This window comes from Pelobates fuscus, chromosome 5 (genome assembly GCF_036172605.1).
Source record: "Pelobates fuscus isolate aPelFus1 chromosome 5, aPelFus1.pri, whole genome shotgun sequence".
Lineage (NCBI taxonomy): Eukaryota > Metazoa > Chordata > Amphibia > Anura > Pelobatidae > Pelobates > Pelobates fuscus.
This window is the reverse complement of record NC_086321.1, coordinates 224,464,463-224,488,887: the sequence shown is the minus strand read 5'-3', so window position 1 is coordinate 224,488,887 and position 24,425 is coordinate 224,464,463. Positions and strand designations below refer to the sequence as shown.

General features: G+C 43.8%; 1 protein-coding gene across 1 annotated transcript in view; it reads left to right on the top strand.

Annotated features, from left to right (window-relative positions):
- PGM5 (phosphoglucomutase 5) overlaps window positions 1-24,425 on the top strand; it is a 180,468-nt gene that overhangs the window by 101,249 nt on the left and 54,794 nt on the right. The window contains exon 8 of the mRNA XM_063455074.1: window positions 20,770-20,905. Within this exon, the coding sequence (XP_063311144.1) occupies window positions 20,770-20,905 (136 nt within the window). The remainder of the gene's footprint in view (window positions 1-20,769; window positions 20,906-24,425) is intronic.

The following is a 24,425-nucleotide window of genomic DNA, read 5'->3' as shown; positions in this document are numbered from 1 at the left end:
TGTTATGGGGCTGTAGTGGGAGGCATGGGGCTGAGAAAGGGGGCAGGAGCTGAGGGGGAAAAAAGGAGCAGGGAAAGGGTGGGACAGAGCCTTACTAAGGGACCAGAGCCTGACTAAGGGACAGGGGATGGCTGAGGAGGGGGCCAGGGATTGAGGAGGGGGGGAAGGGGCTGAGGAGGGGGGGGGGGGCTGAGGAGGGGGGGGGGGGGCAGGGCTGAGGAGGGGGGGGGGCTGAGGAGGGGGGCAGGGCTGAGGAGGGGACAGGGGCGAGGAGGGGACAGGGGCTGAGGAGGGGGGGCAGGGCTGAGGAGGGGGGAAGAGAGGGGGCAGGGCTGAGGAGGGGAAAAGGGGCTGAGGAGGGGGGGCAGGGCTGAGGAGGGGGGAAGAGAGGGGGCAGGGCTGAGGAGGGGACAGGGGCAGAGGAGGGGGGCAGGGCTGAGGAGGGGGGAAGAGAGGGGGAAGGGCTGAGGAGGGGGCAGGGGCTGAGGTGGGGGGAAGAGAGGGGGCAGGGCTGAGGAGGGGGCAGGCGCTGAGGAGGGGGGAGGGGGAGAGGGGGGAGGTAGGGCGGAGGAGGGGGGAAGGGGGCAGGGCTGAGGAGGGGAATAAAAAAAAAAACTAAAGTGTATTTCCCCCTCCCTGAGTCTTACCTTAAGCCAGGGAGGGGTGGGCAGCAGCCAGCATTCAGCAACAGTCAGTGAAGTCTGTAGCCTGCAGTCAGTGGAGTCGGCTGGCCTCTCCTGATGATGTCAGGAGGAGGGGGCGTGGCTTCCTCTGCTCTTCTCCCAGACTCCCCAGCGGTCCTGGGAGAAGAGCAGTGAAAGTCACGCCCCCTCCTCCTGACATCATCAGGAGAGGCCGGCCGACTCCACTGACTGCAGGCTACAAGAAGAGTGAGGTAAGTTGAAAAATCTGAGTCCTCAGCCAGAGGCAAGGGATTCAGATTTTCCTTTTTTTGGTGGATGTGGGCAGCCCTGGCCCCTGGGTTTAGGGCGGCCTGGGGGGCAATTGCCTCCCTGCCCCCCTTCCCAGCCCGCCCCTGGTTAACACTTACTTGGTGGACTCGCAGGTCCATAATATATATGCATTACTAACTTAACGTATGAGGTTATGTTGGGACAACAATCATGGTCTCCTATCTGTGTGACAAATATCTGGTTGATGTGTTAATATTTGGTAATAATGGGTGTCTGGCTTGGTAGTGGTACTCGTGGATCCTGGTCAGAAGATCATCATTAACTAGTACTAATAGCGGCTTTCACAGTATTTACTTAACTTAGACTCATAGGTCTCGTGGTTAAGGTACAGTGTGGAGACTCGCAGGTCACTTGTCAGGCATTAGGTGTGTAATTCAGCAAACCCTTACACAGCTATCAGTGATATGTGTGTTTGTGATGGGTACCTTTCATCTGGTCTAGTGGGTCATGAAAGTTCAGGGCACCAATTGTCAGTGGACCCGGGGATCATTATGTTTGGTTGGTTGATCATTTCCATTGGCATTTCTCCGGACACTTGTGAGTTGGGTGTCGGAGATTGATGTTGATGCCTCTCTCCCCCATGCCCTCCACCCCCGCACTAGTCCGCAATTTCTTATGTGTGTGTGATGTGCTAGGACAGGGGTAGGCAACCTTTTAGCAGCACTGTGCCGATATAGGATTGAGATGTCCCGTAGCGTGCCGGTCCTATTTTTTTAAAATTGAGGTGTGTATGCTGCCGTGTTCTGCTCGTGTTATTTATACTGTTACGGTACACCCTGGTATAAGAGGAGTTAATACCGCTGAGGACGTTCCATTTCCGAATGAAGAAGCAGCTAACAGCAGGTCCAATTAGCCGAACAGGAACCATACGAAATCTTTTACGAGCCAAACAGCCGAACAAGTAAATCATACGAATCCAGTACCCCCAAGTACAAGACCAAGCTCCGTATTGAGGGTTAAGCAGAGATCTGGTTTATTGAGGGCTACATGCCCGGTATTTATGCAGGTCTCCCACCTGGTGGACGCTCCCCTAGGGGACCAGATGGAAGACTGGGACAATGTGGATACAGTAGCCAATCACAGTGGCACAAGCATAAACACTCCCCTTTGATGTAGATAAACCCTCCTCTCTATCCTGGAGATAATTGGGAAGTAATCCAATTATCTCCATGGATAGAGGCTAAACTCCATTTTGTACCTGAACATAAAAATACAATAAAATCAAATACTTTACATTACACGAACAGAATCCCCACATTCAACGTATCCCCAGATAGCTGGGATCTGAGCGCACCTTATTACCGAATGCTGCTCAGATCCTATGCATACAGTTCAATCGCCATGGAGCCAAAGTCTTTCACATTGTCTTTCGGTATACGAACGGGCTCCATGGGATGGCTATCTGGGGTGTGTCTATTCGTGCCGGAAAGTACCGAACAGACCGACGTTCGTGTGCTGGATGGCAGAGAAGGGAGGTCGGCGGCTTCAGCAGTGTTCGTGCAAAATACTGTCCGTTTTCAGTTCTATAGTTTGGGCGCCGAACACCGCTGGCCGTTCGGGACTTTAAAATGACTACCGCCATGTGGGAGTTACACGAACAGCGACCTCCCAACGTTCACCAATTAAGCTGCGGTTAACATAGACGAAGGCAACGGAATAGAGCATAGTTCCAGGACAGAGGGGTCTGTCACATACTGTAATTGCTTTGTATCATTGTGCGGATTGTATATATGTTTGTTTGTGGGCTGTTAGTATTATTTTATGAGGGGAGGGTTATTGTGCATTTCTGTGTAAATCTAGCAGTGTGGGTGGCTTCCCTGGATTCCAGTGGGGACCAAGCTGGCCAGGTACAGGTCAAGGACAGGAGCTGAAACAGCAGCTGCAGGCTGCTCTACTACATTGTGGATTCCCATTCACAAGTGTTGGGAGGAAGTGATCTGCAATGCATAAATTGAGGATTGTCCTTCACCGCCTTTTCGTATTAGCAGATATCTGAAGTTTCACTGGCGCTCCTGATAGGCCAGAGCCTGTTTGGCTGTAGCAGCCTTGAGTGCCGTGCAAAGACACCTTGAGTGCCGTCCATGGCACTAGTGCCGTAGGTTGCCTACCCCTGTGCTAGGAAATATAGGCCCTTGTTGGTCGCTAAGGGATTAGCATTTAGGCTAAAGGAGTTGGGGTTCCATCCAATAGTGGTTTGTTGATGTTCTGTGTAGGGTTAGTGCCCCAGCTTTCTTCTACAGGGGAAGTACTGTAGAGCTTGGTGGCTTCCCTTCATACTAAGCCCTTCCTCCCCCGTATCCACCTCACGTGTCTGGTGAGGGTTACCGTCACCACGGATCTGGGCCGAGGAGTCCTTATGCCGATGTAGCACTTGTTTGAGTGAAAGCAGACACAAGTGAAAACTGTTCTATGCAATACATCAGAGTAATATACGTTACACCTCTCTGTCTTGTTTAGTTCTGTGTGGACTGTCTTGTTTTCAATGTTTTGTTATGAGCTAAAGAAACAAATTAGACTATTTAGTTATACGAAAGCAGGCAGGCATTACCATAATCTTTATAGAATTGTCTTTATAGAATTGTCTTTATAGAATTGAAAAGCATTACACATAAAGCCTACATATATTATAAATGGCAGTAGCATTTATCAACTGAAATACATCAATAAACTGATAACATGATACATGTGGATAATATATTCATTCCATATACCTGAGGATTCCCGTAAGGGGGAACTTTCTCAATGGGTCTCAAGAGCTATCTGTTAGCCCAAGAGTTTCATAAACCAGGCTCTTGTCAGGAAGGCAATAGGCAAACACAAATAATGGATAAGAACACAAACCTGCCCCACTCAAGTTTTTGTTTAGAAGTGTTGTCCCTTTCATATTGAACCATAGTTCATGTACTACCCAGTACTCATCCTTATCATCTAGATGGTTTAGGGATTCCATGTTCCAGTTATATGTGTCTCAGGTCACAGTTTAGAGATGGAGCTGTAAGTCACCCTGTTATACAGAATGTAGCAAGATATTATTTTGATTAGTATTTGTTAAAAGGCCTTCTGCTGATTAACCAGATCTCCTGGCCGTTATGTTAAAGGAACACTGCAGGCACTTTAGCAACTTCATCTTAATAAAGTTGCTAAAGCCCCTCAGCGCTGGACACTCTGTCCTACCAACCAAAACCCTTTATTTCAATAATTAAAAGGTTTGGAAACACACCTTCAAGCCATGTATCCAAGCCCTCTGGTTATGAGAGCTGGGAATGTTACCCCCCAGGTCTCATACCAAAACATACCAAGATAGCACTTCATGCGCAGTGTTGTCATAGTCAGCCATAGATAATCACTGAATACTATGATTCTCTGTCTGTGAATCATTGGCACATGCACAGCACTGCCGTGATGCGCCTACGATTCCTCCATATAGAATAGTTGCATTCTATGAGGAGCATTGGCCTTTCATCCTTGATGACAAAATTTGAGGATGAGGTAGCGGCAGTACTGAGGGAGACTCGGTGCTGGAGAAAAGGTGAGTTTTTTTTTAATTTTATATCTGGGGTGGAGCTAAATGTCAAGGGGCATCATGGCTCTAGCGTTAGTAATACAGATACAGTGTTCCTTTAACAATTTCATATTGCATCACATAAAAGTGGCTGTGGATATTTAAGGTGCATCCTTACTTGGGGTATGGTGGCTGGGGGTTCAGTAGAAGGTAGATATACTTACCTCAAGCTGTCCCCCTCAATACATTCTAATACAGTCAATGTGAGTAAGAAGCTATCTTTATGAAATACTCAATATTTATGGTTTGGTGACAGAGCCAGAAAATGCAGTTTGTTAAAACTTAAACCTGCAACATCTCAATAATTGGAACATACTGCTCTACCTTTAACACATAAATGTAAGTTCTATCAGAAGTGGTCACCTTTTTGTTATTAAAGGGTTACTACACAACAACAAATTAAATGGTTCTAGTTAGGTGGTTATGGTGCGAGGAGAAATGTACAGAAAAGTATATATATACAGTACATATACATATAAGTATAAGTATGCAAATACTTAGCATGCTCTGCAAATTGAAGAGCCGGCATTGGGGGGAAAAAAAAGAAGGGATACTTTTTACTTTACATCTTCAATGCAAAAAAGAAAGTATAGCAGATAACAAAAAGGTAATTTTCTGAATTGTCTGTATGACTTTTAACAATTTTTTCCATATTGTTTAAAATATTTGATACAATATTGTTGTATTGTTGAATAGAATTCTTGTCATTAGCATCGGCAGCAAAAGTGGTAATATACTGTGCCAGATATTTAGCAGTAAAAAGAAGCATATGTGGAGATTTAAAAAACAATATTTTGCAAGGATGAGGTTAACGTCAGAATGATGATCTGGGTATGTATCTATAATTGTTAGTGTTTTAAGGAGCTAATAATAAAATAAAAAAAAAACATCTGCATGCCTTGAAAAAGAACACATTGCACAGTTTTTACAGCATCACATTTTTACTTGGGCCAGTAAATAAAAGCAATTATTCTGCTATAAAAGGCCATGCAGCCTTGAAACTGTCTCATAGAGAGGTTCCCAGAACTGCTTTTTGGCAGCGTGTCCTGGCACGGGATCCATGTTTTAAAAAACTCTTCCATTTCTGTAGGAGCACATTAAGAAAGTGTGTCTATACAGTCTTAGTAGATGATCTATTCAAGTCTTTACTCTGAGAGAGAGATTCATGGAGTCTGATTCTATATGTATTTCTTGTGGCACAATCTTAGTCTGTCAAGTTACTGCTCACTAATCTATATATACATGGAGAGAGAGAGGATACATAGCAGTGAACCTTGTACTACAGAAAAATAATGTAATTGAGGGGATTTGGAATCATAATAAACTATAATACCAAAAGGTTAGTATTAGTGTATTTATAGGGATTAAAGGAACACTCAAAGCACCATAACCACTGTAGTACTCTGTAGTTGTTATAGTGCCATGTGTGCTCTGACACCTTGCTGCAGGTGCAGATTTATTGCAACATGGTGTGGTGTAAATAAAGTGGATGTGGAGCTATTAAATATAGGTTAATATAATAATCTAATGTTCTAACAAAGATTTCTCATCATAATATGACTCATGAACATGAATCGGGGGCGTGGCTTGGACATCGACCAGGATGGAAGCTTAAGCTGTGAGCTCCGCTCCACCGGTCCTTACAAAACCCTAATAATCCACTACTATAAGCCCTAATTGGACGGAATCGAAGGGGTGAACTTACCAGGACCCCCAGGGGATCCCAATCAAACCAGTCACTGGGCCCGATGGACGGATTTCTGCAAACACCAGCAGAAACACGCGACTAGGCCGGAGGCCCCAAGATGGCGCCCACTTCCTCCACACCCGGAGCTCCCTCTACCTCTACATTAGATGGCATCGGGGAAGAAATCCGCAATATAGCGGCCTCCATGGCCACGAAGGCAGACCTCCTGGTACTTACCACCACTATCCAGGATGCCCTGCGGGCTTAAATGGCCGTAATCCGGACAGAGGTGGCAGCGCAGGGTAACCGCGCTCAAGAGCTAGAACGCTCCCATGAGACCCAAACTGCCAGACTGGCACCGATGCAACATCCGGGTATGCGGCATGCCGGAGACAGAAGGCGAGGAAGGCATCGAAGCCACACTAACGGCCCTTTTCCGCCTGATCATGCCCGGTGACACCCCGCTGGAAAACCGGTACGATAGAGCACACAGGGCACTTAGACCTCGCTCATTAGAGGAAAGCCTGAGAGATATAATATGTTGTTTACACTCATTTGCCATAAAAGATGCCATCATGAAGGCGGCCAGATCCCAGCCCACATGGGAATATCGAGGGGCGCATATATCGCTGTTTAATTACCTATCTCCGGTTACATTGGAGGCCAGAAGAGCATTGTGACCGATTACATCGCTCCTTAGGGACCACAATGTTCCGTACAAATGGGGCTTCCCATTCGCCCTATCGGCAAGGCACCAGAACGGATGGGTATCGAGGTCCCCAGATTCCTGGAGGAACTGGGACTACCACCCGTACAAGTACCAGATTGGATCCTGGGACCGCTAGATGCTGGCCAGAGGCCACAATGCGCACCCCGTCGACGCAGGGGAAGGTCGACGCCGGGACCACCACATCGCCACCGTGAAGCACGAGGTGTCCAGGAATAACAACCGCCACCCCGACACTGCTGAACCGCCAAACAGGTACTACCCTACTTATCCCTGGGAGGCCCCCTGCACTTAGCACGGTAACGCTGATTTTATTGGGCCAAGTGACCTCACTGAGTCACTTGCACCAGCCCTGACCTTCACAGTAGCCTGGACAGGGATGGGTGACGGATACATGGACCTTGGGGAGGTTACAAGGGAACCCGCAGCACCATTTCCACACTACCAGGGTCACACGGAGGAACAACACATCCGCAATGGGAGCATACATGACAAAGGGACTATTCCCTCGACTTCCCTCCCTTGCAGAGCTAACATTGGCAATTATGTGTGTCTCCTTGTTTTTAGAGCTACCAACCCTCCCTCCAGAAAAGCGTGGGTGGTGGGGGAAAAGGGGGGCAATGGAAATAATTTATCCCTATGAGTGTACGATCACGGCTGATCCCTTATGTTTACACACACAACAAAGCCATAGGATGGGACTTTTCCAACAGCGTATGCGATACCCGAACTGTACATTGCCCTAGGAAACTAGGTTCCGAGACTCTCCTAATCTTGATAAGTATCATCCCTTACCGTAATGCATAGAAGTTGATTACTTTGTTGATGCACCTACTATGTTATATGTATGGAAATAATGTGCCAAGGGGTAGGATAGGAATGATGGTTGAGCTCTAGAGGCTAGCAGGGACAGAAGAAGAGGAGGAGGAGGGATGGAGAGGAATTCGAAACAAAATGGAGAGGGGAAATCAAGAAAGTGGGGGAGGGGGGCGGGTGGAGGGGGAGGACGGGGGGTGGAGGGGGAGGACGGGGGGTGGAAGGGGAGGGAGGGGGAAAGGGGGGGGAGAAAAAGAAGAGGGGAAGGGAAAAAAAAATGAGACATAAGAAACGAGTAGGGATGCTAACATAGGGACACCAGAGAGTTACCCAATGCCCAAGGGACCCATAGAGGCGGTGAATGCGACTCACCCATAACCGGACCAAGATATAGCGAGTAGATAAGGGGACAGGGACATGACGGCTGATCTTACTCGTTAGGCCCAACCAGATTACCCACACAGTCATGAGTTTGTACTCTCTCACAACACATCTCAAAGGGTAGGTTGGAGGTACAATTGTTGCTTAGGGTCTGCACTGGGGAGGAGGAATGGGGAAGACATGCTGGTGGGAGACGCATGAGGGGTTGGCGAAAATGTATTATTGCTGGTTGTTATCGATATTGTCTGTGTTTATGCCCATAACTTACAGTTTGTTATAATAATGTTCAACCTCATGCACGCTTGCTCCTCCCATGTTTAAACACACTTGGGCTAGGACCTGGTTGGAGCGGGCAGACCGATACCTGACTTATACATGACGCATACGCTACACCAATCCTGGTTTAGACCCCGACCACTGCTCTATACTTTCACTTGCGCAAGACTCTCAGCGGAGCCACAGGCTTGTTCACGCACCGATCTGATTATCGGGGTGACACCTGGCCACTCCTGCTGTGACGCAAGTGACCCTCCTTCTTAAGGAGACTCCGGGGCGATAACCTCTTTTCACCCCGCTGGGGACGACACCCAGAGGGGAGGCCCGTCCAAACCAACCTTATTTTAATTACTGTAATTGAAACGATTACAGTACCTACCTCATACACATACCTCACCAACGTACACATACACGCACTCACTCACACATACACCACTCCACACGGCTGCAATACACATTCAGGCTTGATACAGATAACAAGGGACGACACCCCCACAGAAGTTCGAACGTTGTCGGAGCCTGACGAGAAACTCAGACACCTAACCACACCTAGAACTGAGCGGGACACACAAGATATTATACCTCATAGTAGCGCGTACACCCCCACTGGACTGCACCGTCGGCCCGGCTCCTCACTCCGCCCGGACGCATCCCTTGCGGACGAGCGCGCTTGGCCGCGGGAGGGACTATGGCGTACAACCGTGCTCCCCTGTCTGTCATGACTCTCAACTGCAGAGGCTTGAATATACCAGAACGTCTCTCTCATCTACTGAGAGTCCTGCGGCAGAAACACATATCAATAGCGATGCTACAAGAGACCCACTTCAGGGAAGATGCGGCCCCCAAACTCCGAAGCACTCAATACCCAATAAGCTACTGCAACAACCACCCGGCGGCCCGCCGAGCGGGAGTCGCAATATTGATCGCCGCTGACTTATGTTTCCAGGAACTGGACAGAATGGCTGATGACCAGGGATGTTTCCTCTTCCTAAAAGGAGTAATAGCCGACAGGGTGTACACTCTTGCGACCATATATGTTCCCAACTCAAAACAAGCACAATTTCTACGGGGGACACGGAACAAAGTACACGGATTCTCGGAGGGTGCACTGATTGTGGGAGGAGACTTCAACGCCCCTTTAGACCCTCTTATGGACTCGTCCACTGGTCACAGCTGCCTCTCACAATCTCGCATCAGATCCATCCGCAAATCGCTAGGGGAGATGGCGTTAGTTGACTGCTGGAGGACGATTCACCCCTCTATCAGGGATTACACACACTATTCAGTAATACACAATCGCTACTCCCGAATAGATTACGTGCTCATCAGACAAGACGGACTATCCTGCTTGCGGACGGCTTCTATAGAACCTGCCACATGGTCGGACCACGGCTCGGTCCAGGTTGAACTGAAATCCCCATTGTTTAAACCGGCAACTTGGACATGGCGCCTGAACGAATCCCTGCTCCAGGACCCTGGGGTGAGAGGGGAGGTCTCCCAAGCACTGGAAACTTACTTTGATGAAAACGGAACGGAAGAGATATCTCCGGTATCAGTGTGGGAAGCACACAAGAGTGTCATACGCGGCACTCTTATCAGTATCGCAACCCGCAAAAGGAAGGAAACAACCCGCGCGATGACAGACGTATACGACTCCATTAAACGCATCGAATTCCAGCACAAACGTTCTCAACTAATCTAGATCTATGGTGAACTGATGGAGGCCAGGCGAACTTTGAAGACCCTCCTCACACAAAGATATCACCGCTCGCTCCAAAGATCGAAAAACTTTTTCTACACCCATGTGAACAAAGGAGGGAAGTTCCTCGCCCGCCTCTTAAGAGGTGATACACCACGCACACAAGTAAGAAAATGACGCTTATCATCGGGCAGAATATCTCCATACCCAGAAGAAATAGCAGAAGAATTACGGGAGTACTACAATTCCCTCTACAACCTTCATCCACCGGAGACTCCAGCACAAAGACGGGATTCATCATTACATATACGGACATACCTACAAGACAATGTGCGGAAACGGGTGAACCCAGAAGCAGCATCTATGCTTGATGAACCGATTGGCGTGGAGGACCAGGCTGCGGCACTAAAGGGCACGAAAACGGGATGAGCTCCGGGACCGGATGGGTTCTCCATGGGATACTACAAACACTTTGCTACAATACTAATACCATGGCTAACAAAGGTTGTCAACAAAGTAACAGAGGGAGGGCACTTTGGCATGGAATCCCTGACGGTAACTATAACGGTCTTGCTCAAGCCTGGGAAAGATCCGGAACAATGCGGCAGCTACCACCCGATCTCTCTGCTGAATGTGGACACAAAGCTCCTGACAAAAGTGTTGGCGACTAGACTTCAACAGATACTACCGAGCCTTGTTCACGTGGACCAAACAGGGTGTATTCCGGGCCGAGAAGCACGGGACAGTACATTACGCCTATTCTCTATACAACATCATGTGCGAAAATACCAGATACACCTCCTGCTATTATCCACTGATGCAGAGAAGGCATTTGACTGGGTCAACTGGGAATACATGTCCCAAACGCTCCGGTTTATGGGCATTGGGCAGAGAACCATGGCGTTGATCACTGCCCTATACAATGCACAGAGGGCAGCGGTACACGTTAATGGAGCACTGACTACAAGCTTTGGAATCGCGGATGGAACCAGACAGGGATGCCCCCTCTCGCCTCTCCTGTTTGCACTATCCCTGGAGCCGCTCCTACAGGCTATACGGGATCGTCAGGACATCCATGGCTACACGTGACAGGAAATAGAACATAAGGTGGCAGCGTACGCGGACGACCTCCTGTTCTTTGTTTCCCAGCCTCGGATCACACTACCTTGCTTACTATCAGAGATGGACAAGTTCGGCCGAATATCAGGGTTTAAGCTCAACCTAGCGAAATGTGAAGCACTGAACATCAACATACCCGCGGTAGAATACGAAGCCCTTGGCCCACTCTTTCCGTTTCATTGGTGTACAGGAGCAATGAAGTATCTCGGCATCTGGATTACCACGAATTCCCAAGAAATATACCGGCGTAATTTCACGACACTACTGCAAAACATCGAATTAGATTTGAAAAGATGGTCCTACCCACATATTACCTGGCACGGCCGCATAGCGGTTCATAAAATGAACATTCTCCCAAGGGCTCTCTAACTATTTCAGACCATACCGGTAGCCTTACCGGCAATATTCTTCTCGCCCCTGAAATCGGCGGTCATAAAATATGTATGGAGGGGGGAAAGATCCAGAATACGACATAATCTACTATGCATGCCCAGACATAGGGGGGGCCTAGCTCTGCCCGATTTGAAAAAATATCACCAAGCGACAACGCTGCAGCGAATCATGGAGTGGCACGAATCGGAAACAACCAAACAATGGGTGATTTTAGATCGGGAGGGGGATGCTGCAAAACTGAAGGCGGCGGTATGTAGGAGACGAGCAACGAGAGGCAGCAGGAGAAAAGACGAGGATCCAGTAGCACAAACACTTCTCACATGGGAAAACCTCAGAGAAACACCACAAGTTTCTCCGACCCCCTGCCCTTTGCTACCGATCACACACAACCCCAACATAGGAGGCGGATTACCAACAGACGCCTGGACATTCCTAGGCGAGGCAGACTAGATCCCAATACATAAAGTTACCCAGGACGGCAACCTGAAGACTCTGGACACACTATTGGAGGCACACCCACTGTCTCCCATGGCAGTCTTTCGGTATATGCAATTGCAACATTATTATAATTCACTCCCACACAGGGAAAAATTACGAAGAGATCTATCGTGGTTTGAAGACCTCTGCTCCCGCAGTGCATCACTTGGAAAATCTGTCTCGAACCTCTACCAATACTTATTGACCAGTCCCGCCTCAGAAAACAACACCTTCCAACGACACTGGGAGTGGGCCATGGATAAAACATTTACGTTGGCACAATGGGACAAAGCCTTGATATGGCAACATAAGAGCTCCTCTAGCTCCCACTATCAAGAGGTGAACTATAAACTACTCTCCATGTGGTATAGAACACCAGTACTGCTACACAAGATTTTTCCCACAGAGACAGAGGGACTCTCCTACACATCTGGTGGGAATGCAAGCACATTGTCCCATACTGGGACCGAACCAAATCTGATGTTCAACTAATCCTGGGAGATGATATTGAATGGTCAGAAGAACTAGCCTTATTACACATCTCCGCACAACCGTTGTCCACATACAAAAAATCTATTCTGCATCACTTATTAAACGCAGCCAAATCACTCATACCGGTGTACTGGAAGAAAACGGACATCCCTACCTGGGAGGAATGGATCCATCGAGTCGAGGACATCAGGGCAGCTGAAGCACTGCAAGCGGAAATGACGGGCAGGGGAGCAAAATGCGCGGAAGCCTGGGCTCCGTGGTTTACCTACCCCGCGAGGCCATAAGGGGGTGCCGGTGTGGGGTCGGGGCCGGGAGACGGTGCGAACCCCGTAACATACCTGTAACATAAGTTGCGCTCCGTACCAGCCCTCTGGCGCTAACAGATACAGGCACTACCTCTCGCACTCCGTCCACAACACATGAGACGGCTAGGGGACAAACACAGAAAAGACGAACAAATAGACGCATGCGAGAGGGATACACAAAAAGGAACAACTGACACGAACTCAAACAATGCCTCTACACGGATGCGCGATGAAGAGAAGGAACATGAGACCCCCACACACTACAAAAGCGGGACGTAGGTTTCAATAATTCCACAGGTATGGGGGGACATTACAGAACGGGGGCTCACACTCCCCTAGAGGTCACAACCGGATGAATGTTCGGTATACGCCGACATGAAGCACACAACACAAATATGTGAGGACGCTACTGGATCGGGCTACGAACGTGTACGGCAGCCCCAGGACTACACACCCCCTACACACTCAGCGACACTTTACCCCCCTTCTGAGGAAACCTAGAACACGCGCGATCCGTGCTCCCACCAATTCATGCAACACACCTAGAAGTCACCCTCACCCATCGTCCCTGACACATCGCACCCTGGCAACATACTATCTAGCCAGGGAAATAGATTGGACACTAGCTAGACCACCCAAATTAAGAGGGAATTCATGCACTAGAGAAGGGTGCAAACTTGACATGTTCGCCCAAATAGGTAACCCTCAGTAGAGGTGTCACGACAAGCAAAACCGACCGCAATACGGACAGGGGTACCACTCACAGTAGACTGGACCATAGGGGGGAGTACTGACTGCGCTATGGCTTGGGTTCTTACGGATCATACCCCTTTATTTTCCTAACCCTTACATTACATTACCCAACACAATACATTACACTCTCACACTCATCGATGAAAATTGTAGATACTTACCGCTTGCAGACCCGCAACCTCAGGACATCTGTGGACGTTACTATGTCCACATCGCTCTAGCTCTAACCAGACATATCCAGCTCCATGAGGTATCAACACAACAACACAGTGCAACTCCCGTTGTGAGACGCAAATATAAATGTATGATGTTATCTGTTATAAACTGACATTGGAAGTGCAATTGAATCTGTATCTAACTATACTGTCTTTATGGATATATACTGTTCCTTCATTGTAATCTTGCATCTTGTTGTTGGAAAGGCCCTGCGAGCCCTAATTTTGCTTTATTCACTTGATAATAAAAAAATGATTATCAAAAAAAATGTAAAAAAGAACATGAATCACATTATGCCCAAGATTGGCCAAGAATAGTGAGACTTACAATGCCTGGCAGCAGCTATTTCACATATATTGGATTAAATGGAAACTTTATTGTTAGAAATGCTAACATGTATTTAAGATTAGTTTCTTCCTGTCTATATTGCTTTATATGCTCCCAAGACATTAAACATATGTTTAATCAAAACTCAGTGCCAGCATCACCACACCTGCCATTCTGCCATTGGCTGAGATCATCAATACTGATGATATCAACCAATGCAATGCTTCTGCATAAAGAAGCATGAGAGGGCCTTCTGCGCATGCGCAGCAAACTCTGCACTGTGCCAATCAACATCTTCTCACTATATACTAATGCATCTCTATGGGGAGCATTCGTCTTCTTCATACAGAGCAGGAGTATCTGGAAAGTGGGTCCTGTGAAGATTGCAGGACTCTAATAGGAGGCATCTCTAACGGCTGTCTGACAAAATATGAGGAGCTGTAATAAAATGTGTGTGTTTATAGTATATATTTATATATTTAATACATATAAAATATATGAATAAATAAATGTTATTGTGTTTTTTTCACTGCTCCTCCTTTTTTCTCGACTATTGGTCACTTTTCACTTGATCTGTGAATAAAATCAATATTAAGTGGCTGTGTCCTAAACATCAATTATCTTTTTCACATCAATCATCTTTGTTTGACGGCATGGCTGGAACTCCCATAATTAAACAAAACTGTTGGTCCATTTTCTGTTTCAATTGTTTTGTGATTTTGTCATATGGTGATTTTCCAGTTACCCACCAATCACCCATAATTGGGATGAATTGCAATTTATTTTAAAGCAAATGCACAAGTCTCTGTATACTGCTAGAAAGGGCTCATTTTGGTCTCCAGTTCATAATTCTCTCCTGCCCAACGGGTGCTCATTTGGCGTTAGAGGCCCTAATGTGTTCCCCGATAACATAGCCTCACCTTGTACAACAAACAGTAATCTGTACTGTTGAAAATAATGTAGAGCTGTTTCATAGATTCATGTTGTTTAATGTTTATCACATATTAGAACATTATCAAAATTCATCAGACCATGCAAAACTGTACCACTCTTCAGTTTGGATGATCATGTGTCAATGGCGAACGTGAAACTAAATGTAATTCTTTCTTTTGTACCTTATCGACTTCTGTATCTGAAGCATTATGACTTCAGAAATGCCATTCTTTCCACCACTATTCTAAAGAGTGGTTATCGGAACATAGCTTTCTTCTTTTTAGACTTTAACAGGTTTAACCATTCTCTTATTCATTAACAATGTGTTTTGAATATTCTTTAAGCATGTAAATCCCAAATCCGGGTATATCAGTAGTAGCCACACTATGCGTTTCAACACGTACGTGGCTCCCTTGGGGGCTCTGTAAAAACATTGAACAGCAGAATAACTACTGACACATGGCTTTGTGATGTTGATTAACGTGCTTATATTGTCTTTTTTTTCTAGTTACATATAATAAATGAAGCCTTGCTATTATTTGCCTCACATTAGCCCCTCCCTCCTGTCAGATGACATTGGAGGATGTAGAGTATTTCAGAATACTCATAATACAGGGCAACCCTTCTAATGTGCTGCCCATCAATATGTGTCCCTGAAAACATGGTGGATTTGGTAACCCTATATTTACATAAGTTAACCCCTTTTGCTGCTGGAAGTGTAATTCCATCTCTGGTAGCGTCATTGGGGTATCATTAGCCAGTCAGAAACAAGAGAGGTGCTGTGGAATTCTGTGCCTACAGGTACTTGATATGTAAATCAAACCCTGGGTGAAGTCCTTTGCTCCGTGCAACTGCTGGTTCCCCAATTTGAGTCTCGAAACTTTAAAAGAAGTAAATGGTGTTGTAATAACAGGAGGTGGTGGTTTAGGAGCAATATAAGCACATTCTCATGTGCCCGCATAAAACGTTTTTAGTAATTTATATAACTTTTGGCATTAATGACTGACTTAGCTAACATTTAAGATCCTACATCATAAAACACCATATTGGCTGTATCACAAAAAAAATGCCAAGTCATTTATGAGGATATAGATATATGAAAAAATGCCTGTATATATTTTAGATTTATTTTGCTATGTATACCTAGTCAGATGTCAAGTGAAGGAAGAGTTGTCTGCCCTGCAGTCAATAGACTCTCCCCAAATACATATAAAGAGACGGAAATAAATCAGATTAAAGTAAACAAATTTCTCTTGAGAATTTATGAGAAAAATATGGGTATTGTGCACTGAAATATGCACAGTTACAAAATCATAATCAGTGAAATGTTCCTGCAGATTCTACTGGTTTCTCTGATAATTGCCCTTATTTTACAACTTTGTACCCACTTTTCAGGTTTCAACAAATGCTGTTACGCCTTTTTATTCAATTTATTATTTTCTTACATTCCCCATCACCCTTATTTCATCTTCCTCATTCAAGCACCCCTTTATATTCTGTCTATTTTCACCACTATTTATTTTTATTTTTTAAAAAAATTCTTAATTTAAAGAAAAAATGGCTTTGATTGGTAAAAAATAAATTTGCCCCCTATTTCATCCCCATTAAAGACACCCTCCAGGCACCAAAACAACTTCATCTAAATTAAGTTTTTATGGCACCCAGAGGCTCCCAGAGGCACTCTTACTCTTTCTTACTCTTAGGAGTTAAACAGTTCTCGATAAATAAATTAATAAATATATTCTGTCTATATCTCCAAACTGAAAGAGCCTCAATATCTTAATTACCGGTATATACATTGTGCATGGGATCCTGACATTCTTCTTGGTCAATAGTCACAATTAGAACAGGTAGGCACACTCAAAATGCTAATAAAACACAGAAAATGACAACTAATATTGGGTGCTCACTCGTATGAGGCCATATTCCCAAAGGCCAAAAGAGTTACATTTATTACTTAAACAAGGGGCACAACCACAAATGTATATGTAAACATTTTTTATTAAATGGGTCACGATAATAGGCTCTCATATACAGTATCCAGGAATGAAAAAGACAATAACTGTCAAATAAAGAGTACAATACAATACCTACAAGTTCTCAAGTTGCATATAGGCAAACTACATAATGCATACATCACTAAATACAAGTATACAAAAAAGCTATATGAGATACCAAATTTAGCAAACCCAAAGATAATTAATTACACAAAGGAAAAAAGAAACATACCCGACCTAGTGAGAAGGACAAGAGTCAACCAATAAGCCCCCAACATTTCGGCAAAATGCCTTTATCAAGAGAGCCTGTAGTGGAAGAGTGAGCAACACCCTTATATACCCCTGAAAAAAAGAAGAAAACACCTGAAGGAATGGGTGGCCACCCATCAAGATTGAGATCCTCCCAACCATCAACAGCTGTTAACTATGGTTGCCAAGGGAATCAATTAACAAAACATAAACAGAAAAAAGTTTATTAATCCCTATTCAATCATAAAGCTAAATCCACTAATATGGATGTCACCTGAAATGTCTAAATGAAAATAAACATAGTTGTGTATGAATGAGCATAGAGCCAAATCTCACAACAAAGACATATATAAGAACTGCCAATATGTATTAAACCCTCCTCCCCCAAAGAAGTAAGGAATTTACCCCACCAAAGGGGAAACCAGACTCCCCTTCATTATAGCAACGGAAAGATCAGTGGTAGATCTCAAAACTGAACAAGACGCTGCTGAATATTTCCCAAGTTCGCGCTGGGATAGTAGATCCAAAGTGAGGCTTGGACCTACCAGTCTGTCTCAACACTCAGGGGTGACACTCAGGGGGGCACCATGCGTTCCAGCCCAGATCAGCCGCAAGGAAGTCCGGACCACAGTGTGCGCATGTGCGAGAATGGTGCCTGGAATGCATAATGCGTTCCAGCAAACAAGATTGTAAAACTAAAAAAGCCCGAACTGGCAAAGTCGAGAATAAAAAATAAACAAACACTTATGGAAGTCCCACACGCACCCGCTCACACAATCACATGCAAAAAGCTCATAAAGAATGAGTAGCACCTGTGGAAGTGTCCAATCTGGGTAAAGACATGTAGGAAGCATAAAGCATATAAAGAAAAAAAAAGATAGAATCCTGAAAGCAAAAAATAAGGAAAAATAAACAATACATGAAAAATCCCCAAAATACACAGTCACACATACATAGCCCAAAGAGACAACCACACTAATATGTGGTAAACATCCCAGACTTGAGCAGAGCTATTATGTTGAAGCATAAAGAAAACAAGTCTTCTAACCTTATATGATATCATGAATCTGAGCAGTGGCACTTAATACATTGTACAAAACTCAAAGACCAAGGAAGCATGCAAAACTAGTCAATGCTCCTCATGACTGATATAGGACTGCTGGACCCCCAAAAGGATCCTCTAATAAAAAAGTATATACCTAAATGACGAGTGCTCCAAACACCATGTATGTAATCACCTAAAAATATACAACAACAAAATTATACACAATATAGAAAAATGCTAATCAAAACATAATATATGAAAACAGCAATATCATTCCAAGCATTGTTATTCCAAGCATCAGGACACAGTGCATCACTGCTGTGTGGTCATATTTTGTCTGCCGTAGATGATGGAACAAAGACTGAAGATTGGTCCATCATAGTGGGAAGGATCATACCATCCAAGGGCCACCCACACGTGAAAAAACCAAAAAGAAGACAACTAAAAAAAGAGAGAAGAAAAATAATTTCTTGTAATGCAACAATAAATATAAAACAGTAATACAAATTCTTCTTGGTCAATGTCAGAGTCCGAAGCGATATTCTGCTCGACAAGCCAAACAAAGTGATGGAACATTTAAAAAGCAGTATGTTTCTGTTGTTAATAAAAGAAAGCAGAGCGCGTGATCATGCAGTGGACCCATGTGTGTAGATAAATAAAAAAACATTGTTTTTGGAGTCGAGTCAACAGTATGTCTTGTGCATGAAGTCTAAATACATTGAACATTTACTACTGAGTACCATAACAGAAGGGCTGTTTTATACAAACAGAGGAAGCCAAGCATGTAATTAATTTTCTAGGGACTAGCGTCAAATTATAGAGTAATGGTTAACCTCCACATTGTGCTTGAATCTCAACCACATTTATTACCATTACACTCAGCCAGCACGTGGCTGAACGGAACAGCAGTAAAAATACAATTCTAAAACATTCGCAGAGTGAATGTTATCTGTATATGGAAAATGATTAGCATATATAAAAGGGGACAAATAAATAAAAATATGCGTAGTTACCTGCAGTGTCTTATTTTATCCTACTCATTGAGGGTACTTATTGACATTTAAAATCACCCACTAAAAAGAAAATCCCTAGAAAGCCATGTGAAAGAAAATATTAATCAGTTCCTTGTGCCTAACAAAACAATAAAAATCCAGCTAACATCTGTCCAACTAAACTTTTAGATGCAAAATTATTTTATTCTGTGAGACCTGGACTCTCTGAACTTTTATATGGTTTCTAGCCTCCTGTATCATTCCTACAACATTGTACTTGCATTTATTGCGTGTGCAGGAATGATGGGAGGTTTAAATTACTGTAAATACTGCTTTCAAAATAGAAAATGCTGCCCCATTATGGTTCCTTCTTGATCACAGTAGCACTTTCATTGTGTATTTTTGATTTTAATGTTTTTTGTGGAAGCTATGGCCTTAGATAACTTTAAGCCTGGCCACCCTTAGGACCTGCCATATGTTTCCAACCTTTTCCCCAAAATAGGAAAGGGTGGGTATGAACACTACGTGTTGGGGTATATGTACCGGTACAACCAAAACTCCCACTCCAAATACAATGACTTAATGTGTGCAAAAGTAGATTCCAAGCTACTAGTGATATTAATATATATACCAATATATGCATGCATGTGCCCTTTACCTCTTTTAACAACTTAATCAGGCCTTGTTATACTAATGATCTAGGCTGCACTGCAAGAAATAGCGTGACTGTTTTCTCCAGCTAGATCATTCCCTCTGTATCATGGGAAGCCAACTATGTTTCCCCAATGAATTCAGCTTTAGCTATAAACACTGAGAATCCCCAAATAGATTCCAGTTTTAAAAACTCATTGCATTCTTCTATGAGTGTTTGTTCCATGTATGAATAATGCATTTATACATGTCAGTAGATCCTACTTACAAGGTAGACTATCCTTTTTAAATTAAAATGTCTCATAGCCCATAACAATAATAAAGAGAATATCAACATATTAAACCCGGAACAGTATATTTTTCTAGTTCAAAATAGTTTCTGTTCATGAAGAAAACCATCTAGCTGAAACCCTGTCTTTATAAAAAAAACTAAAATCCACTTTTTATAATGTGAACTTAACTCATAAAAATGTGGACATGTTGACTATGCTGACGTAAAATAAAGATGCCATCATACAAGTCCCTACATTATACAATTACTGGAAATACTGTGTTTCTTTGAAAGTAGCCTGAAAATGGGTAAATTAAGATGGTCTTATTTGATTTGAGTTAATTGTCTTCATTTAACCATTTGAATATGACAAACTTTATTGAAAGCCTTCATTTTACATTTTAATTTTGCTATCTTGTCATTTTAGGATCTGATCATCTCAGAGAGAAGGATGGCCTTTGGGCTGTTTTAGTTTGGCTTTCAATTATAGCAGCTCGAAAACAAGGAGTAGAAGACATTGTTCGAGATCACTGGACTAAATTTGGGCGTCATTATTACTGCAGGTAACTGAACTGCATTAATCATTTTTTAAACTTTTTATTAAACAGTCTCTTAGGTAAGCCAACGGAGGATTGATTATAATTTAAACTATCTATATATAGAGAGAGAGATTGAGAGAGATGGAAATAGAGAAATGGGATAGGATGTACTAACAGCACAGCATTTTCGTAAGGGAGAGTTTAAAAACAAGACTACCTCATGTTCCCGTATTAATGACCTCTAAACATATTAAAACGAACCTAAGCTATATTTCAACCTCCAGGTCTACATGGAACAACATACTCGATGGCATGTTGCATGAATGGGGCTTCTTACCCAAGTCATGTAGATGTGATTTATAGAAGGGTTACTGAAACTTCTCCAAATAAAATAATATCTACAGTTTGTTGAAAGATCAAAGATCTAGGAGACAGAGAATAACTTTTTTTCTGACTCTGGTGATTGGCCGGAATGCCTGCAGATATTGAAGGTTTGGCCCCTCAGCAGATTCTTGACAATTATTCTGTCTGTATGTTTGACAAATTGCATTATCAAATCTACTGATAAGAAGTTAAGGGCCTTGGCAGGATTGGTGATGCAGTATTATCCATCTAGCATAAGCACCTTGGCCTATTTGTGAGATGAATGAATAATATCATACAAAGAGCTGCATTTAAGCTGCATCAATGAATTCTAGGACCAGAATGATTTTAATAGCGTTAAGCAAAACCTCTATAAGCTGCAAATGCATGTTGTGACGTGAGGCCTTTTGGGCTTGGGATCAAGCATGTCTTCTTATATCGTATAGGTGTATGCATTTCTTCTCTTATTCACATTCTGAGGGTACGATAACCAGACAAGGCTACACAGTAACAGAGGGACACATGTTTAGTGCTTCACTGCACCACACACAACAGAGGAAGAGTCTGAGCTGCAACTTTATTGTACCACAGACAAAGAAACACATTGAGGGCACCTTGAGATCACATCCCCAACAATAAATATGTTTAAAAGGACTGTATGATATCATTGAGAAGTTAAAAAGTAGCATTGACCTCTAGCTGAAAAAGTAGCAGTTTGCCTTAATGTGGCATATTATCTACTGTGTCTAATAAATGCTTCTCATATGAAGCAGAGTATTGCAAGATGCCTCCATTTTAGATGAAGCAGGATTTTTACCTAAGAAGAATATCCCCAATATTGCATGATCCTGCTACTGGGGTGGCACCACTCTTCTTCAACCTTTCCCCTATTTGTTATATATTTCAAGAAACAAAAGGAATGATAACAGTTATAGCTCAGATTCTGTATAATGTGAATTTACAGCCAAAACCTCATAGAACTCACTTAGTCAGGTCAACTGGAGAGCCACCCCTTGTACAACATATTCATTTCACGATAAAATTTGACTTCACCAGAGAGTTCCTAAACAATTTCAGGCATGTACATTGTAAATTGAAAAAAACATATTGTACTCAAAATATGTTGAGAGGTATTTATTTACCCAAATCATCATGGTTAAATGTTTGTCATCTTCCTTTATGGGAAAGTCATTAAACATAATTTGACATTCAATACTTTTAAACAAAACAGCCATGAAATTTTCCATTGAATAAAACAATCTTATCTTGTTCGCTGTGAATCTGGTTCTTGTTAAATCTGTTTTCATATACATTTTTGCTTGTGTATGTAATCAGTATTGACCAAGTATAACATGATCAAACATCAAAGAAGATGCATAATGAAAAAAAGATACCTGGTCGCAATGTTAAATTGATAATATGCAATAACTGAACAAACAAAAAAACAGTGTAGACATAAATATATAGATAACTGTATCATAAACTCATCCTGAAATATTGAATAAATTACATTTCTCTAACTAATGACAATGTCACAAAATTCAGTACAAGAGTTTTTTCTTTTAAGAGGGATCATTTACTACACACTAACATGACTTCCAAATTACATAATTTGAAAAAGATATCCGAAATGAACCCAAAATTGCAATTTGGTCACTAACTAATTTAGAGAGTGTGAAAATTGCCTAAATTGTAGTCATAATCACAATTTGGATAACTGTGGTTTGTGTGGTATGAAAATGAATTGGGAAGCCAACAGTCAAAGCAATCAAGGCCCGTGATTGCCAGGAGGTAGTTGGGACAGATCTCTTCTCTTCCTGCAATTCATGTGCCAGTGGTGAGGGTTTAAAAACAATGAAGGGATAATCATAGTGGCATTCCACTTCCTACTCAAGGGCAAAGAATGAAAAAAATAAAACTGGGTGTTCATGATCTATTAATTAATTAGTACCCATGCCTGTAAACTATAAAACAACTCAATGAGTAGAAGTGTGGGGTGCCATGGAAGGCACAGGATAGGGACTTTTTATGGACCTTCAGAGCAAGCAGTATTGGACATTCCTCTGGCACTGTACATTGTAGTAAGGTTGTCACTAACAGCGCAAGGGGAGCGCTGATAATGCCCAATAATGCCAACCAACCTATGACATACAGTGTCTGAACAGTGCCCATTCCTGATGGTCAGCTATTTGGTACTTAACTGATGGGAGACACAAATGTGCCAAGAAGAATGAGCAATCGCTTGCCCTCTGCTTAGAGCGAGTGGAATGTGTTTTTGTGAGGAATGTGTAGGTGGATACTCCCGCCCCACCACCTGCTCCCTCGATCCTATTCCTCGCATCTCATCCGCACTTTGTCTGCCTCTCTTGCTCTTCCTCTCGCTAGCATTTTCAATCTCTCCCTTTCCTCTGGCACATTTCCCTCTCCCTTCAAACATGCAACCGTAACCCCGATTCTGAAAAAGCCCAACCTTGATCCCAACTCCCAGGGCCGGATTAACATAGGGGCTGATGGAGCTGCAGCTCCAGGCCCAGGCCCAGGCCCATGGAATAGGCCCATTTAAAAAAAAAAAAAAAAAACATTTTTTTTTTTTTTTTTTTACACACTACTCTTAGGTTTGCCACCTGACTGGTATTTTACTGGAACAGCCGGTATTTGAGGCTGCCTGGCCGTGCCGGTATTGCATTAATACCAGCAATATAAATGCAGGTATTTTTCTCAGAATAAATGGAGATTACTCTGCAATACCAGCACCGGCCAGTAGGGGTCACTGTGTGTGGAGAGAGGCAGGTATAGGAAGTTACAGCATATCCCTGCCTCTCTCTACTACTCACCGATCCATGAGGGAGCAGCAACACAGCACAGAGTCCAGACAACAGCTCTACAGTTAGTGAGGGATGGGGGAAAAATAGTAGGGACACATGGGGACACTGAGACAATAGGGGACACATGGGGACACTGAGACACTAGGGGACACTAAGGGGCATATGGGGACACTCAGACACTAGGGGACACATACACTAGGGGACACTGAGACACTAGGACATATGGGGACACAGACACTGGGAGACCTGGGAACACAGACACTTGGGGACACTGGAAAACATGGGGACACTGAGACACTAGGGGACACTGGGACACATGGGGATGCTGAGACACATGGGGACGCTGTGAGACATAG